This window comes from Hibiscus syriacus, unplaced genomic scaffold (genome assembly GCF_006381635.1).
Source record: "Hibiscus syriacus cultivar Baekdansim isolate YM2019G1 unplaced genomic scaffold, ASM638163v2 tig00111558_pilon, whole genome shotgun sequence".
NCBI lineage: Eukaryota > Viridiplantae > Streptophyta > Magnoliopsida > Malvales > Malvaceae > Hibiscus > Hibiscus syriacus.
This window is the reverse complement of record NW_024063119.1, coordinates 333,747-351,905: the sequence shown is the minus strand read 5'-3', so window position 1 is coordinate 351,905 and position 18,159 is coordinate 333,747. Positions and strand designations below refer to the sequence as shown.

Genomic DNA, 18,159 nt, shown 5'->3' with positions numbered 1-18,159 from the left:
TCCATGAAAGTTCAGCACATAAAATCAAGCCCTGTGAACCACGAGCATCCATGGAGAATTTAATTGTACATACAAATGGAAAAAATTAATGAAGAAAATGAATTATACAAGCTCCTTGCCCTTACAGCTATTTGACGACTCGGTGATTCATGATGGCTTCAGCTCCCTTAACGCCGCAGCAAAAATCTTAACATATAAACATCATGAGCAATCAAAACATTTGATGGTGCAATCTGAAGTTCAAATTGTTCCATTTTGTTCAAATACGCAGGTTAAAACTACGTTACTTCGAGTGGAGTAACATAGTATAAGAGTTAAAAAGCCGGAAATCTGATCCAAGCAAATGACTGCTTACCTTAGATGGGGCACCGGTGTCCTGTTTCAGAAGTGCAGGAGGTTGACCACGACTACTGCCTCCCTCTTCCTCAACATTGTCGCTTTGCTTTGAGGCTGAATTTGCCTCTATGGATCCTTCCTTCAAGTTACCACTGGGTATTCTATCGTTGTCTATAGATATCGTCTGTGTTTCAGTTGACGTTGAATCAGGTGTATTATTCGGGATTGTATTTGTAAAAATATTTTGGTCCTTTGAAAACTGTGTAGCGGCTGCTTGTGCACCAGCTATTGCTGCACTAAGACTAGATGATTTCTTGATGGCAGATGCTTTTGAATTCTGAACGGATGCAGCAATTGATCCTGGCTTCAAGGAGAAAGGATCTCTCGGATTTGGTAACAGAAATTTTACTGGTGCAGGACTATCAACTGGGACAAGGCCTCTAACAGCAGCCTCATATATCTGTTAGATATTTTTCAATCGATATCAATTCAAAGCAAATCGAGAGAGAGTGACATAAGCATAAATTTTTGCAGGCTGTTACATTCTTTTCCAGATTATAAACACGTTGGAAGCCTCGCATCTTGAATGGGACTAACAATTTCTGCAAAAAAAAAAACCACAATATAATATCTAATTGAAAGAAACGGATTAAAGAACAAATAGAAAAGCAACTATCCATGTAAGTAAAACCTTTGGTTGTTCACAAAGCCAGCAAAAATCAGTTTGTCCTTCTAGCCTAACCTGGGGAACATGATGAAGAAAAATGAGAAGGAACAAAAATCAGTGAGGAATTGTTGCATATTATGTTGATTACAGAATAACATAAGAGTAAGAAAAGTTAAGTTGCCCACCCCTTCAGGTAGTGCCTCCCATTGAACTAGTTCTTGACACGACAAACAGCCAACCACTTCGACACACCCTATGCCATATAAGAATTAAACTAGATTAGAAATGAATAGGAAAATGCGGCCATTCGGAATTCCGGTAATCTTTCCACATTAGTCTAGGGAAATAATGCAAAAAGAAAACAAGCAAAAGCAATAAAGCAACAGAAATACCAAAAGAGATCAAACGAGTATAAAATGGACTAACCTAACAATCTCGAAACAGGGTAATGTTCTGGAAATTTAATATCGGTAATTCCATTCACTGCATAAATTTCCCTATAGAAATCCTCCATTGCTTTGATCGTAGATTCCTCCGGGACTTTACTGGCAGCATGTATCCAAAGGCGTCCTGGAACGATAATATAATATTTTACTTAGAGGAGCTTCATTTGGCAGTACAGGAAAGAAAATACATACTAGCTAAAAATGCATCAAAACTATCATTTCTCTAAAACAATATAGACATTTCCAACTTGGGGCTAATGCAATAACATCGAATCACAAAAGATCTTGCTGGAGTCTTATAGAAATATTTCTCCAGTCGGGAATAGTCCGGTTCAAATAGACATGAAAAAACTTATTGCTATGAAAGCCTGAATATCTAATTATAGTAAACTAAAGAAAATCAAAGTTGGCAATTTACCCCTTTTAATTCACTGCCTCAATGTCCCTCCCCAGTTTCATGTTATGGAACCAATATATCAACGTTAGTTAGAAGAGCCCCACAAACATATGAACAGGTCAAAATAATCAAACTATCAAAGACAGTCATAATTGTGAGATTGAAAGCATTCTAAAACTTGGACAATAACAAATTTGGACCTTCTTTTACTCCTAAAAAGCACGATTTATATAAGAAGCAACGGAAGACAAAGATAAGAAGACCAAATTAGGTTACAATAAACAGTCAATACCAGCTGAACTTTTTCTTCATTATTGAGTAAATACTAGATATCAACCAACCGCATGACCTAAAATCCTATAACAACTTATTATGGAGAAAATTATAACCACGACAAGCATAAATTTGGTACTTTACCTAAATTATCCAAACATATTTTAGTTATTTTCTCGAAAATAAAAGAGTCCCATGAAATACAACACAAGAATAAGATATGGGTATTCGGTTAATGCATCAATTTGAAAGCTTGATTTAAAAGAGGCTACCTCTGATTGGAGCAGGCCAAGATCTTCCTTCAATACGTTTGATCCCATAAACTAACAATGAAGCCCATGGCTGGTGCATCATTAAACATGGATTCGTGTAGTTCCCCTCCTTCCTTGGCCCTCCTTTTCTCATTTTATTTTTACTTTTTATTTTTCGCTTTAGCACAGTTTGGTTGGTGAGAAACGTTGGTAAAATCTGGGTTTCGGCAATATGATGAAGAATTCGGAATTAGGGTGTTGGTTCTTATGAAGAAGTATGTCACGTGACATTAGGGATTCACGTGCACTTACATTGGGACACGTTTGATTATATAGTCAGTCTAATATTGCCTTACCTTAATAATTAAAATAATCGATAAGGCAGCAATCACCATTTGTTCTCAAAATTAAAATACGTTCACGATGGGACTCGAACCCACAATCTCGCGAGCGCCTTATCCATTAGGCCACGCGAACCAGTTGAGAACAATTGATGAATAAACATAATTAATATTATAATGATTGGCAGATAAACATAATAAATTTAGGATAAACTATGCATTTAGTACATATAGTATCATTTTTAGTCCGTTTTAGTACATAAACTTTCATTTTTTTAAAGACCATATTTAACGTTTAATTTTTGTTTCATTTTAGCACCCTATCATTAAAAATTTAACGAACGAGCTAACGTGACATAGTTCCGGTGCGGAAGACCAATCCGAATGGTGGACCATGAGAGAATGACGAGTCAACCAACATAGTTCAATTTCAGACTCATCGGACAGTAGACCATGGAGATCGGAGGATGAAGAAATCGAAGAGTCCATCGTTGATATGGGGATATTGAGACGTTTCCCGATGAAACAAAGGCCAGAACTGTATTCAAGGGGTCGAAAAGGTGTGGGCTATAAAGTTTGGGCTTCATTGACTAACAGATGTGACGATCGACAACTGTAGATGAGGCGATTGATGAGCTTATATGTTAAGTTTTTAACGGCGGGATATTAAAATGAAACAAAAACTAAATGTTAGGCAGAATTTAAAAAATGTAAGTTTAAGTATTAAAATAGACCAAAACTAATAGTTTAGATACTAAATTTGTAGTTGAACTAAATTTTACTTTAGCTTGATGACAACGAGAAGAGCATAAAAACTTTGAGGTTTGAAGTTGAAATTCTACTCTGGTTTAGTTTACGTTATTAGTCAAACAATCATTTATAATGATTGATTAAATGATAGTTGTTTGCAATTGGATAAAGCAAATCAAACTTCTCATTTGATTTTTTTGAATTATTAACTTATATCCGATCTATTAACCGACTAATTCAGATCAGGTACTGCAGAGGCGATGACGACTCTCCCAACCCAGTTTACTCCATTCGCAAACACCAAGATTCGAATCCCTAACCTTACTTAAGGGACTTAGTGCCTCATCCCACTAGACCAACTTGTTATTGGTAACTTCACATTTGATTCTAAATACCCTTCTAATTTTTATAAAAGTATTATATAAATTGTTATAAACACTCTCATATGTATTATGATAAAAATTAAGACTTTTATTTATTATTGAAATTCTATATTTTTATATAATATCTTTATTTATAAATGGAACGATATTGAGCAATTAAATGTTTTCAATATTATATTTTTATATATAATGTATCAATTATGATACTAATTGGCAATTGCACTAATTTTAAGCGCTAAATTTAATCGACCATTAAGATCATATTAACACTTCATCTCCATGACTATTCCTCTTCTAATATTGTAAAAAAATTATTCGCAATTTTTATCTTAAAGTATACAATTTTCTTTCACTTTCTACTCTACAATATTTATCAATACTGCTGTTAAATATTTAATAATCAAGGGCAAAATAAAAAAAATGTAAGATTAATGATAAGTTTATTTAAAATTATTTGATAATTTAATTAGAAAAAATTTAATTGATAAATGACTAATGGCGTAATGTTCCCTATTATTTATGACCCATGGACAGAGAGAAGGTCTTACTTTAATTGTACAAACCTTTAAGGTGCGTTTGGTTCACGAAATATAAGATTATCAGTGAGAATGTAAGATTATCAGGGAATAAGATTACTGGGAATGTATATTTGGTCAAATTGTCCTTATTATATATTATTTTTTTAACAAGTTGAAAAATATTTATATATTTTCTTTAAAAAATTTAAATTCATAAAATTTATATAATTTTTGTTTACAAAATTAAAAATATAAAAAAGTTTAATGAAAGGGTAAAATTTTATTTTAACCTCTAAACTTCATATAAAATTTTAATTATAATTTTTTTTTTATAAATCTATAATAGTTTAAGGATAAATTTGTAATTTAACCTTCGTAAAATTTCTATGGTAATCCAACAATACCTAAGGAAAGAGAGGTAATGGCATTCCCGGTAATATACCCAAAAAATTAACTATTGGTAATCTTACATTACCGGGAATGGGATTCTCGGGCTAACCAACGGGAGAATGTGGATTCTATTCCCATGAGAATCTCACATTCCCCCATCCAAACACCCCCTAAGGGTCGTTTGGTTCACGGCATAAGGGATTACCGGGGAATGAAATCCTCATTCCCCGTTTTTGGTTGTCCTAGTATTCCTATATTTTATTATCAACATTGGATTTTTTGGGATATATTACTGTGAATGTGATTACCTCTTCCCTTACGTATTGTTGTAGGACTAAAATGCCCTTATTTTTTTGTCTTTGAATAGTAAAAATTCTACGAATGTTATCTAACAAATTTATCCTTAAACTATTTTAGATTTACAAAAAAATCTATAATTAAAATTTTATATGAAGTTCAGATGTTAAAATAAAATTGTACTCTTTCATTAAACCTATTTATCTTTTTAATTTTGTAAAAAAATTATATAAATTTTATGAATTTAATTTTTTTTAAAGAAAATATATAAATTAATTATAGTAATATTATAGTAGAATTCAACTTATTAAAAAAATAAATATATAATAAAGACAATTTGGTAAAATATACATTATAATAATCTTTTATTCTTTTAACTAAACACCAATAATCTTACATTTCGTGAACCAAACACAAAGAATGAAAGAATAAAAACTTTACAATATTGGATAGCCCATTGTTGATCCACAGTTACTATAGCTTTTCCGCTCAATAATTTAATTATAAAAGGACGAAGAAGAAAATAAAGCTAGGGTTTAATGAGCATTGCATTCTGAGCTTTTCAATCGAAGAATCTACGGTTTATAATTTTGATACTTCCTGTTCAATTAAATCTTTCAAGGTAACAAAGAATCGTGAGCCAAAATGAGGATTATGATAAAAGGAGGTGTATGGAAGAACACGGAGGATGAGATATTGAAGGCGGCGGTTATGAAATATGGGAAGAACCAATGGGCTAGAATTTCTTCTTTGCTTGTTCGTAAATCTGCTAAGCAATGTAAAGCTCGCTGGTATGAGTGGCTCGATCCCTCCATTAAAAAGGTAAATTTATCTTTTCTTTTACTTGTAAGGAAAATTTTAATGTTTGTTCACCTGGATTTGTTTCGAATTGGAGCTTTACACTTAAAGATCTAATCAATTTTGGGTATATAAGCTTTTCAGTGTTTCGATTTATGAGTTGAAATTTTCCATAGACACTATTATTATTAGGTTTTTCTTCGGTTAGAAAAGTTAAGTTTCGTTTAGATTGTTCTTTGATTTGATGCCTTTGGTCAGAGTAGCTAAGCTTAGTTGAAAAAAATGTTCTTGTTGCTCCTTGTTTCTTGCTTTGTGCTTGCTCGAATGTCTGCTATGCAAACAGAAGCTAATGGTAAATAAACAAATATTTGTTTGACTAAAAGTACAAAATACTACAAATGTGGAGTAATGCGCATTGGTTTATAATTGTATCATATAAAAATAAATTCACAAATTTCAACTCTCATTGTTCATTTGCTTGTGTCAAATAAGCTTTTTACTTTTGAGAGCGTAAAATGAGGTGGCGAAAGTAAGAATTGAGGGTGGTCTAGTTGTAGGGAATTGCAGCCTTTTGTTACTCAAACTGCAACTCTGCAAGTAGCTTTCTTGCTGAGAATATGTTATTGTTTGTTTTTCTGTTGAATTATTAAGTTTAATTGAATTGTTTCTAATTGATTCCTTTTGATGAAGAAAACTAGTAATAATTATCAAGTTTCAATGATCATTTGTGTTTTTGTGATGTATGTAGACCGAGTGGACTAGAGAAGAGGATGAGAAGCTGCTTCATCTTGCTAAGCTCATGCCAACGCAGTGGAGGACGATTGCCCCAATTGTTGGCCGAACACCTTCTCAATGTCTTGAACGTTACGAGAAACTCCTTGATGCAGCTTGTGCTAGAGATGAAAATTATGAGCCAGGTGATGATCCCAGGAAATTGCGTCCAGGAGAGATTGACCCAAACCCTGAATCAAAGCCTGCTCGTCCAGATCCTGTCGACATGGATGAGGATGAGAAGGAAATGCTTTCTGAAGCTCGTGCTCGATTAGCTAATACTAGGGGCAAGAAAGCAAAGAGGAAAGCCAGAGAAAAACAGCTTGAAGAGGCTAGGAGGCTTGCTTCTTTACAGAAAAGGAGGGAGCTTAAGGCTGCTGGAATTGATACAAGGCACCGAAAGAGGAAAAGGAAGGGAATTGACTATAATGCTGAAATTCCTTTTGAGAAGAGGCCTCCTCCAGGCTTTTATGATGTTGCTGATGAAGATAGACCTATAGAGCAGCCTAAGTTCCCAACCACCATCGAAGAACTTGAGGGAAAAAGAAGAGTTGATTTAGAAGCACAGCTAAGAAAGCAGGATATTGCGAAGAATAAAATTGCACAGAGGCAGGATACCCCATCAGCAATATTGCAGGCCAACAAGCTGAACGATCCCGAAACGGTAAGGAAGAGATCAAAACTTATGCTACCATCACCTCAAATTCCTGATCATGAATTGGAGGAGATTGCAAAGATGGGATATGCGAGTGATCTTCTTGCAGGGAATGAGGAACTTGCTGAAGGGAGTGGTGCAACTCGTGCTCTTCTTGCAAATTATTCCCAAACACCACGTCCAGGAATGACACCTTTGCGGACCCCACAAAGAACACCTGCTGGAAAAGGTGATGCTATCATGATGGAAGCTGAAAATTTGGCTAGGCTGAGAGAGTCCCAGACGCCATTACTTGGTGGAGAAAACCCAGAGCTGCACCCTTCAGATTTCTCAGGGGTCACTCCTAAAACACAGATCCAAACACCAAATCCAATGTTGACTCCTGCAGCAACTCCTGGAGCTGCAGGTCTTACTCCTAGAACTGGAATGACACCATCAAGGGATGGCTCTTCTTTTGGTTTGACTCCTAAAGGAACTCCCATGAGGGATGAGCTCCGCATAAATGAAGACATGGATCTACATGACAGTGCCAAACTTGAGCAGCGGAGACAAGCTGATCTAAGAAGGAACTTGAAATCTGGACTTGGTGGTCTTCCACAGCCAAAAAATGAGTATCAAATAGTCATTCAACCACCCCCAGAAGATAACGAAGAACCAGAGGAGAAGATTGAAGAAGACATGTCTGATTGGATAGCTAGAGAAAGGGCTGAGGAAGAAGCACGGCAGCAGGCATTACTTAAGAAGAGATCAAAAGTGTTGCAGAGGGAGCTTCCTAGACCTCCTACTGCCTCTCTGGAACTAATTAGAGATTCTTTGATGAGAACTGATGGAGACAAAAGTTCATTTGTTCCTCCTACTTCAATTGAGCAGGCGGATGAAATGATAAGAAAGGAGCTTCTCTCCTTGCTGGAACATGATAATGCTAAGTATCCACTTGATGAAAAGGCAAATAAGGTGAAGAAAAAAGCTGCCAAGCGTCCTGCAAATGGATCTATTCCCAGTATTGAAGATTTTGAAGAAGAGGAAATGAAAGAGGTTTGCCATGTGCTCTTCAGATTTTTTTTCTTCTTTTCTTTTTGGGTCATGATCTTCGACTTTTTTAATATCAGAGATGATATGTGAGCATAAATGAGCCCTTTTATGAACTCACTGACGACTTTATTTTTGTTGGCAGGCCAATTCCTTGATTAAGGAAGAAGCTGACGTTCTACGCGTGGCGATGGGGCATGAAAATGAAACTCTTGATGATTTTGTGGAAGCACATAATACTTGCCTAAATGATCTGATGTACTTCCCTACTCGTAATGCTTATGGTCTATCAAGTGTTGCTGGAAATATGGAGAAACTTGCGGCCCTGCAGACTGAGTTTGAAAATGTGAAAAAGAAGATGGATGCTGATAAGTCGAAGGCAGAAAGCATGGAGAAGAAGTACAATGTTCTCACACAGGGTTACGAGGTACATCATTAGATGCATGCTGATAATTTTCATTAATAATTTTCTTATACTATCATCATATCAATTTTTATTGCAACTGTAGCATGTGAGTTATAATTTTTATCATTCATTTTCTATTATTAGATATCATTTAGAAATTTCATACTGCCTAGTAACATAACAAAATCTTTTATACAGCATGTTTTCTTTATATGTGTAAGAACATGAAAACCTTTATGCCTTTATATCTGTGTTTGGGAGTTTGCCTTTGTAATTATGTGGGTGTTGGATTGGGGTAGGATGTGATTAAATAAAACAATTAGCATGTAAAGCTGTATCTGTATAAAGAAAAGTATCTGTTTCCATATTCATTTGATAGGTTGGAGTACTGTTAATTTTCTTTATTAAAAGCCATTTTAGTAGTTTATTTGAATTGTATGCACACATCTTTCTTATTCTCATTCTGATGCTGAACTAAGAATTAAATAATTTATCAACACTTAATGGATGATAGTTGCTTCTATCCAGCTTATAGAAAAATTAGTGAACTGCAATCCAAGAATACAATATCATACTTTTAGTAATGGAATTTTGTTTGAAATTTCAATTCCTGTTGTGCTAAACAACCAACAATTTCAATGGTCAGAAACGGGCAGCAACTCTTTGGCTTCAGATTGAGTCAACCTATAAGCAGACGGCTACAGCAGGAACAGAACTAGAGTGTTTTCAGGATTTACAAAAGCAGGAGCAATTAGCAGCATCACACAGGATAAATGGTCTCTGGGAGGAAGTCCAGAAGCAGAAGGAGCTCGAACAGACCTTGCAAAGACGCTATGGGAATCTCATGGCCGAGTTAGAAAGTTTGCAAAATCTCATGAATGTATATAGAGCAGAAGCTGAAAAGGAAGAAGAGGCAGCTGAAAAGGATCGAGCTCTTGAGTTGTCTGAGTCTGCATCAAGCCAAGTTGATCTGCCAAGGTCAGGAATACCAAAGCCTGCACCTTCACAGGAGCATGTTGGGTCTTCTCTTGATGGTGAACCAAGTGTGGAAGTTGATACGAATGCTGATTCAGGAAAAGGACATGCAGATGGAAGCAAGTCCGTAAATGTGCCTTCAGTTGTGGAAGACAAAGGCAGTGATATCCCAAAGACAGACAATACGGTGACTGAGGATGCTGTAAGTTCTGAGGTTGCCACAGAATCTATAAATCCAGATTCAGTCTCTACCAAACAGGAAAGCATCCGAGAATCGCATGAAGCTGAAGGTTACACTGACCACACCGAGGTCGACAATTCTTGTGTCTTGGTTGGGGATACTGCTGAAAAACAAATTGGGATGGAGGAATAGCTTTTCGAGTCGCACAATGAGAGACTAAAGTCATGAGATCCATATCTGCTTCTCTATTTTCATAAATCATTGTGTTTCTTTGCTCTTAGAAGGGAACTGAAAAAGAAATATGGGTAATGTATAACTGGAAAAGAGACTATATTTTTGGTTGAATCTTGAAGGAACATAGTTTCACATTCATGCTTATCTAGCTTCATTTGAGTTTTCGACCAAGGTCAATCCAAATCTTTTCTTCTTTATGAAGTCATCGCTAATCTAAATGCATGGTAGATAGATTTGATGAATACATATTTATTATTTATTTATTTATTTTAATGTCTGAGAAGAGATTAGAAAGAAGTTCCTCCATATCCAATTGAGTCATAACCAATGTAGCTATGTTGGCCACATAAGGGAGGAGTCAGAGTTTCACCATTTCGTCAAAAAGAGAGTTTTTATTGATTTTATTATTTTTACCGCCATTCAATTGGTATACCAAATTCGGTAGCAGCAGGCAGCCTTTTTATGACTATTTGACACCTAAATCTATTTTCAAGAATACAACATTTCCAATCCCACCATACTGGATAAGCTTTGACTGCTTGACCCTCACCATAAATAACCCTTCTTCTCGATCTCTCTGCGCACAATCTCATCAAACAATCCCCTTAGCCTGACGCAGGTATGAATATATATATATATATATAATGTGATTTATTACAAAAGGAACTACGTTCTTCTCTCCAGAATGCAAATTTCGTGGCATAAATGATTGAAATGATCGACCATGCAAGCGTGTTCTGACCATTACCATTCTATGGTGTAGAAAGTATCCATAATATGTTTTTTGCTGCAGTTACAATGTTGAGAGCGTAGTAGTTGCGTTAGACATGATTGTGTTATTCTTTAAAAGAAATGATATCATTTACTTCACCTATAGTTACAGTTGCCATTTACTATTACTATAGTTGTAGATGAAGATTGTACGTGTAAATAATTGAGTGAATCAGCAGGTATTGTGGGGTTGGTTTGCTTTTCAATGTGATGTTAATTTTTCATTGGTTACAATGACAGCCATCCAGATTTGGATGTACTTCTCTCGTTTACAGATTAATCATAAAAAAGGAAAGAACTTGAATTCATCCCCTATAGGCGAAGAAATCAATTTTGCAACTCCAAATTAATAGGAAAGCCAAAAGCAAATTTTCTTCTTTCAAGGTTCCGCCTTTGAGAAAGATAAAAACGAGACTGGCCCGCGCATTCATGTATGTTTGTTGATTCTTTTCCGGATACGAAACAACGAAGAAACAAACAAAAAACCATAATTGCCTTCTCCTCCTCCTTTTTCTAACAATAAAACTATTATAAAAAGCCCATTAAAATGGAATTTCATTCCTTGGGGTGTCTATGTAAGTTCATGTTTCTCTTGTGATTCTCTTTCAACTTCTTTTTTTCTCATTTTTTTCCAAGGCTTTGGATGAAAACAAGTGTAGTTGGGTCAGTCACAAATTTTAAATTAATTAATGAATTAATTTTTTGGGTTGTACATGATCTTTGCATACATGCATGAACAAATACTATAAAAATTAGGAAAAAACTAAGAGTATCCAAGTAGGGGTGTCTATATTTGCATGCAGAAAGGATATTTTTTTTGAAGTGTGAATTTTTTTTCTTAGGTAAAGGTTGTATTTTTTTTTGCAGAAAATAAGAAGCTGTTCAATTGTTTCTCTCTCTCTCTATATGTATAATATTGTTCAATTGTTTCTTTGGATTTCTTGAATTTCCTTGGGATTACTTCAACTGTTCAACATGTTGGCATGGTGTAAATTTCCCTGTTAAATGGTTATGGCAGTGAAATATTAATTATTAACAGTTCTAGGGAAAAAAAACAAATTTACTCTTGAACTGAGAGTAATCAGTGACATTCTGATTCTCATAATTTGGTTTAATTCTCTGGGTTTTTAACTCTAGTCCTGGTAACTCTAAATGTCTCACTCGGAAGAATACTACTAAGGGTCATTTTGCTTGGCATAATTAACTGAAGTTATGCATATCAGATTGTTTTGGTTAATCTTCTTTATGGGGATAAATTTCAGCAACAATGGTGACCAGAACAGTCGATCTTCGATCTGATACTGTCACGAGACCTACCGAGGCAATGAGGGCTGCGATGGCAACTGCTGAAGTTGATGATGATGTCTTGGGTGCTGATCCGACTGCGGTCCGGTTAGAATCAGAGGTTGCAATGATCATGGGCAAAGAAGCCGGTTTATTCGTTCCATCAGGCACAATGGGTAACCTCATTAGTGTTCTTGTTCACTGTGATATAAGGGGAAGTGAGGTCATTCTTGGAGACAACTCTCATATCCATATTTATGAGAATGGTGGAATTTCAACCATTGGAGGTGTTCATCCAAGGCCAGTGAAGAACAATGATGATGGAACTATGGACATCAATTCGATTGAAGCTGCCATTAGAGACCCAAGAGGAGAGCTCGTTTACCCGACTACGAGGCTGATTTGCTTGGAGAATTCACATGCAAAGTAAGATTTTGTTTCTTGTTTATGAAATTCCTTTGAACTTGATTTGTTTGGGCAATGATAGACATGAGCATTCAGGGGAAATCATCAGCCTAACTTTGTCATACTTGAGATGTGTTACTCTGGCTATTTTTTTAAGTTCCACATCGAATATTTGTGTCAAATGTGAATCGAGGCGTAAGAATGGAGATATGACCCTCAAAGGCCTCTCTAAATACATTTGCGAGACACAATGCAACATGAACAGCAACTATTGCATTCGCACTACATTAGAAGAATGGGTCATACATGATATACATATTTATATATATATATATATATATAGTAATCCTCTGGTTTTCTTTTACCATGCAGCACCGGGGGTAGATGTTTGTCTGTGGAATACACAGACAAAGTTGGTGATCTAGCTAAGAAGCATGGCTTGAAGCTTCACATTGACGGGGCTCGAATTTTCAATGCATCTGTGGTGAGTAACACATTTTTATATTTGCAGTCTATGTTGTCCGGTGCAGGTATATTCAAGTTATTTCATATATATGTAGGATCACCTATCTCCATACCATTGTCCAAACAATATTTAAACACATACATGAAAATGAAGAATCTGGGCAGCATGACTAGCCTGCTATTGTTGTTGTATTCTCATGTTTAAATGTATACATGAAAACTATCATTTATCATGGTATCTAACTAAAGTATTGGTCTGTCAGGCACTCGGAATTCCTGTTAACAGGCTTGTACAAGCTGCAGATTCCGTCTCGGTATGCTCCTTATGTTATCATTGTTTGCTTATTTAAGCTTCTTTGCCTTTTCAGTGTTCTTATTAATAGTTGTTTCAATTGTTATCCTATACTTCATCGTAATTTACAGTTGTTTTCCAAAATTAAAACTTCAATCTGGAGTGTTTGATCTTATAAACCATGGATTTAGAACCCCCCTTTTCTTTTTGATTGCATTTGTTTGCCGTAGGTATGTTTATCAAAAGGTTTGGGTGCTCCAGTTGGATCAGTCATTGTTGGATCCAAAAGCTTTATTAGTAAGGTAAAATATGAAGTTTTTGCAGCTAAAAACCTCTGCAACATATCAAAATTTATCTTCGAACTCCATTTCTGTCGGCTTTTTCTTAGGCTAGAAGACTTCGGAAGACCTTAGGCGGTGGGATGAGACAGCTTGGTTTCATTTGTGCTGCTGCTTTTGTTGCTCTGAATGAGAATGTCGCAAAGCTTGAAGGTGATCACAAGAAGGCTAAGATGTTAGCAGGTAAATTATGGTTCAAGTATATGCTACTCTGTTTCTTTATTTACATGAAATATCCGTATCCGACACCTATATCGGACATCAAATTAAATACATCGACTTCATGCTGGTTTTTTAATTGTTTCAGAGGGGCTAAATCAAATTAAAGGTCTAAGAGTCGATGTTGCTGCGGTGGAAACGAATATCGTGAGTATGCTTGTTGTATAGCTTACAGAACAGTGTTCTCCTTGAGTTTGCATTTCCGGATTTGAGGTTTTACATTCTTGCAAACTACTTGGGTTTGGTTTGTTCGTTATTGAATCAAGCTAGCTATCAAGCAAGTTGCGTTTCGAGTCTCGAATTTCAACTAGAATGCAAGTTCGAGCTTATCTTGGCTCAATGATAGACCCCTAGTTGCGATTCGATCTATCAAAGTGTATAATAAGTGTCCACCCTGGTTTCATGTACTTGATGCTGCTATGCTCACCAAAAACTAGAGGAAAACTGAACGAAAAAATTGCATCAGAAAACTGCAGAGAATTTACTTTTACCAACCGGTAAAAGCAAAAGTTTTCATAATTACCTTCGCTTATATTCTTCATATTACTGTATTTCACCAGATATTTTTTGACATAGTGGAGGAAACAAAAATCACAGCAGAGAAACTATACAAGAACCTAGAGGAACATGGTGTACTTGTGATGCCAGAAGGCCCATACAGGTCAGCATGCTTATGTTGTTCCGACTCTTCGTTTTTCTTTTACCTATAAATGTCCGATATCCGAATAACGATCATAGACGACCTGAATCAATGCGTTTTTCTTTCCATGTTATATTCAGGATGAGAATTGTCCTCCACCACCAAATATCATCAAGTGATGTGCAGTACACTTTGTCCTGCTTTCAGGTAATCGACATTGTCCCTGTTCGGAATCCGGCGCATAAGTATCGATTAGATTAGAACATTCACGCCTACTTTTACCGAATATCATCCTTGTTTCTTGCCTGCTGATCCATGTAATGTTTTACTAATTATTCCTTGTTTGAGTATTTGCAGCAAGCATTCAACGGAGTGCAAGAAGAAAATGGCTACCATGTCTGAAATTGGTACGACTCGTGAAGATCAGTTCAGAGGCAGGAGGAACACGCTCCATCGTATAATCATAAATAATATGTAGAACCCATTAATATTAAGCCTTTTAAGATTTCATCATCATTTCTTCGTACCTATAAACCTGTGTTATTCCCTGGCAAATAAAGTTTAGTTTTATTTATATTTTATTAAATTTTCTCTTTATCTTACAATAAAGAATCGGAATCAAGAATTAAAGAGAGAATGTTGTTCTCTTTAGAAGACTAGATACAACTTTACGATAAATAGTGAAAATAATTTTCGAAAATTTTGAATAACCTTTTAATTTTAAATAAAAGACATTATTTTTCACAGTTAATGGGTAAAATTTATACATATAAATAGTGAAAATATAAATTAAAAAATATATAATTCTTCAAGAACACATTACCTTGGATAATAGTAGTGCATATTTTGGCCCAAAGGGGGGGGGGAATTAGGGCTTTCACATTTTAAATGCCTTGTTATTTTAGTAAAATAGTACCTTGTTTTGCACATAAAAACAATAGGCTAAAATAGTATCTTAAAATATTTTGGTAGTATTTATTAACCATTGGTATGTGGTGTCAAATATTATTTTCTTTAGTTTTTGGTTTCAGTTCATCTGCTCATCGCTTTCCCTTTAAACCCTATTTCCAAACCCCAGATTCTTGCAGTCTTTCATCCATTTCTTACCAGTGAGTCCCTTCAAACTGAAACAAGTTCTAAATTTTATCAAAATATATTCTCCATCTAAAAAAGAGCAAAAGGCAACCCTTTTTTTTTGTTTCTATCTCGTTCAATTTCTTGTTATCTCCGTAAGTTCTGTCGTGGAAGCCATGCAGAATCTTGCATTTCATGATTTCTTGAGCTATCCTAGTTTGTATACCTGAACTGAAAAGCTTTGAAACTGTTCTTCTCCTTCTAATTATCAACCTCCAATCCATCCTGATCAGTGCTTTCTTTTTTCGATAAGAATATAGGAGAAGACGAGTGAAACCCTAAAACAAAGATCAACACTCACCCATCGGTAAAATAATGGACTTGGTTCCCCCACAAAGCAATATCTTAGGCTCAAACCTCGTAGCAAACAGCACAGCAACGCCTATTTCCACAACTGCTCCGCCATCGACCACCCCGAGTCGCTATGAGAACCAGAAGCGTAGGGATTGGAACACTTTTTGTCAATACCTGAGGAGCCAAAGGCCTCCATTGTCGGTTTCAATGTGTAGCGGTGCTCATGTTGTGGAGTTTCTTAGGTACCTCGATCAGTTTGGGAAGACCAAGGTTCATAACCAGACATGCCCTTTCTTTGGTCTCCCCAACCCACCAGCTCCTTGTCCTTGCCCTCTTAGACAAGCCTGGGGTAGCCTCGATGCACTCATCGGTCGACTCCGAGCTGCTTATGAGGAACATGGGGGTAAACCAGAAGGGAACCCTTTTGGAGCTCTAGCTCTGAGGATCTTCTTAAGGGAAGTCAGGGATTTCCAGGCCAAAGCTAGAGGTGTTAGTTATGAGAAGAAAAGGAAGAGACCGAAGCAAAAGGTGGAGCCATCACCACCATTAATTGCTGATGCCACTGCTGCAAGTAAATAAGTACACTCCACAAACTAGACAATATAAACATCTTTGTTGGTGAAAATTTTATGTTACTTCCCCCCCCCCATGTTTGGGGTGTACCAAGTTTAGTGGGTACCCTTTCTTTTAGGGGAAAGTTTTGAATGGCAGTGACAGTACCAAAAAGAAAATGATGGTATCAAAAGTGAATGCCATATATAGATACTCATCAAATTGTTATGTACTTTGGTATTCTGTGAAACTAAGCTTGTACTTCAGCTTTTTCCTGATATATATTTCTGGTCAGTTCATATTTCAGGTTAGATCACAATTTTTGTTCTTCTTTTTTACAGGAAATACTATATAATTGGAACAAGAATAGGGTCCTTTTGCAATCAACATATTGCCTGAACGATATGGTGGTTTTTGTTGGTTCTATTTTCATAAGCTATTTCTGTTATCTTCTACTCTGGTATTTCAATGGTTTATTTGATAATCTTTTATATATATAATAATTTTAAATTTTTAAAGATACGACCACTCTACCTGCCTCGCTATCCATCCGTCAGAGACAGAGACGATGTGTATAGGCCATTGCCCCAATAGTAGTAGATGTTAATGTAATGATGTCTATGTGGTTTCATATATAAACATGACATTTCTCTAAATCCGCTCTTGTTTCCATGAATCGAGCATTTCCATATGTTTAATTGAACAAATGATTGTCCCTTTTTCTCATATGTTTAATTGAACAAGAGTACCTATATTCATCTTTTTCTAAAATTAGTGGATGGTGACAGCTAAAACAAAACATACATACGTGCCATACAAAAACTTACTATTATTAAATCAAATTTAATTTATGTTCTATTGGTTTGAAAGTACATTTTCGGATTTAAATATTTTTATAATTACATGTGCATTTTGTTCTTATTAATATACGGAACAAATGGAATTTCAAATTTTAGGGTTCAAGTTCACAACTATGACGCATGATAGTAATTTAACATCAATCATTTAAAGAAAGTTATTTCAGTATACATTCTTTTAACTTTTAATATATATGTAAGGGTTGGAATTCAGTTATATTAAAATTTATATTCATTAAATTTAAATAAATAAAATATTTTTTTCCCTTTTTATCATTAGGATTAGGATTAAGAGTTTAGGAATTTAATATTTTGGGTTAGAGGTTTAAGCTTTAGGGTTTGAGAGTTTGAGATTTTAGGACTTGGAATTAGGGTAAAATATATATTATTTTATTGTGTGTTAAAAAAATTATTTATTTGTTATAAATTTTAATTAAATCTAAGTTGTTCATTATTTAAAACGAATGGTTATAAATTAGTGTAAAACTTATTAGTTTTAGATAGTGTAAGTGAAACATATTCCTATATATATACTGGGACAGACGTAGGAATTTATATCAGGGGTGCGAACTTAAGAAATTATATTAAAAATTATAGAGATACGAAGCTATAATATTTTAAGAGCGTGAAATTAGACAATCAATAAAAAATACTAAAAAAATTTAAAATATAAGATAACTTAAAATTTTTAAAGGATGCGTGCGATAGCACCCCCAACCAGGTGCAGACCTCCATAGTGCCCGGAGTATCCCAAACAACCCCTCCACAAGTGTTACCTCTAATACAAGTGTCACCCTTCAAAAGTGTTAC

The 18,159-nt window shown here is 35.3% G+C and overlaps 4 protein-coding genes across 5 annotated transcripts; 3 read left to right on the top strand and 1 right to left on the bottom strand.

The window, feature by feature from the left end:
- Window positions 1-2,594, bottom strand: LOC120164945. 2 transcript variants are annotated; one of them, XM_039174568.1, is made up of 7 exons: window positions 2,392-2,594; window positions 1,430-1,573; window positions 1,189-1,256; window positions 1,028-1,078; window positions 879-938; window positions 356-796; window positions 1-186 (listed from the first exon to the last, which is right to left on the bottom strand). In XM_039174568.1, the coding sequence occupies exons 1-7, from the start codon at window positions 2,522-2,524 to the stop codon at window positions 148-150; spliced, it is 936 nt and encodes a 311-aa protein (XP_039030499.1). In that variant the 5' UTR covers window positions 2,525-2,594; the 3' UTR covers window positions 1-147. The 2 variants fall into 2 exon arrangements, with proteins under 2 accessions (XP_039030499.1, XP_039030498.1); XM_039174567.1 differs by lacking the exon at window positions 1-186 and adding an exon at window positions 217-257 and having other exon boundaries at window positions 310-796.
- Window positions 835-10,191, top strand: LOC120164943 (cell division cycle 5-like protein). The gene is made up of 6 exons (XM_039174565.1): window positions 835-845; window positions 4,772-4,780; window positions 5,579-5,871; window positions 6,596-8,308; window positions 8,448-8,729; window positions 9,355-10,191. Exons 3-6 carry the CDS (start codon window positions 5,695-5,697, stop codon window positions 10,054-10,056), a joined length of 2,874 nt encoding a protein of 957 aa, XP_039030496.1. The 5' UTR covers window positions 835-845; window positions 4,772-4,780; window positions 5,579-5,694; the 3' UTR covers window positions 10,057-10,191.
- Window positions 10,192-12,131: 1,940 nt separating this feature from the next.
- On the top strand, window positions 12,132-15,042 carry LOC120164944 (probable low-specificity L-threonine aldolase 1). The gene is made up of 9 exons (XM_039174566.1): window positions 12,132-12,579; window positions 12,931-13,042; window positions 13,287-13,337; window positions 13,546-13,617; window positions 13,704-13,836; window positions 13,961-14,019; window positions 14,433-14,533; window positions 14,653-14,719; window positions 14,870-15,042. Exons 1-9 carry the CDS (start codon window positions 12,137-12,139, stop codon window positions 14,912-14,914), a joined length of 1,083 nt encoding a protein of 360 aa, XP_039030497.1. The 5' UTR covers window positions 12,132-12,136; the 3' UTR covers window positions 14,915-15,042.
- Window positions 15,043-15,953: 911 nt separating this feature from the next.
- LOC120164947 (protein LIGHT-DEPENDENT SHORT HYPOCOTYLS 1-like) lies at window positions 15,954-16,895 on the top strand. The gene is made up of 2 exons (XM_039174570.1): window positions 15,954-16,511; window positions 16,834-16,895. The coding sequence occupies exons 1-2, from the start codon at window positions 15,962-15,964 to the stop codon at window positions 16,845-16,847; spliced, it is 564 nt and encodes a 187-aa protein (XP_039030501.1). The 5' UTR covers window positions 15,954-15,961; the 3' UTR covers window positions 16,848-16,895.
- Window positions 16,896-18,159: the final 1,264 nt, after the last annotated feature.

Coding starts and splice junctions, on each gene's coding strand:
- LOC120164943 (XM_039174565.1), top strand. CDS start 5,695: ATGAGGATTATGATAAAAGGAGGTGTATGGAAGAACACGGAGGATGAG. Junction 5,872..6,595: donor TCGATCCCTCCATTAAAAAG/GTAAATTTATCT, acceptor TGATGTATGTAG/ACCGAGTGGACTAGAGAAGA. Junction 8,730..9,354: donor TTCTCACACAGGGTTACGAG/GTACATCATTAG, acceptor TTCAATGGTCAG/AAACGGGCAGCAACTCTTTG.
- LOC120164944 (XM_039174566.1), top strand. CDS start 12,137: ATGGTGACCAGAACAGTCGATCTTCGATCTGATACTGTCACGAGACCT. Junction 13,338..13,545: donor AAGCTGCAGATTCCGTCTCG/GTATGCTCCTTA, acceptor TGTTTGCCGTAG/GTATGTTTATCAAAAGGTTT. Junction 13,618..13,703: donor CCAAAAGCTTTATTAGTAAG/GTAAAATATGAA, acceptor GCTTTTTCTTAG/GCTAGAAGACTTCGGAAGAC.
- LOC120164945 (XM_039174567.1), bottom strand. CDS start 2,524: ATGAGAAAAGGAGGGCCAAGGAAGGAGGGGAACTACACGAATCCATGT. Junction 1,079..1,188: donor GGGAGGCACTACCTGAAGGG/GTGGGCAACTTA, acceptor CATGTTCCCCAG/GTTAGGCTAGAAGGACAAAC. Junction 939..1,027: donor GGCTTTGTGAACAACCAAAG/GTTTTACTTACA, acceptor TTTTTTTTGCAG/AAATTGTTAGTCCCATTCAA.
- LOC120164947 (XM_039174570.1), top strand. CDS start 15,962: ATGGACTTGGTTCCCCCACAAAGCAATATCTTAGGCTCAAACCTCGTA.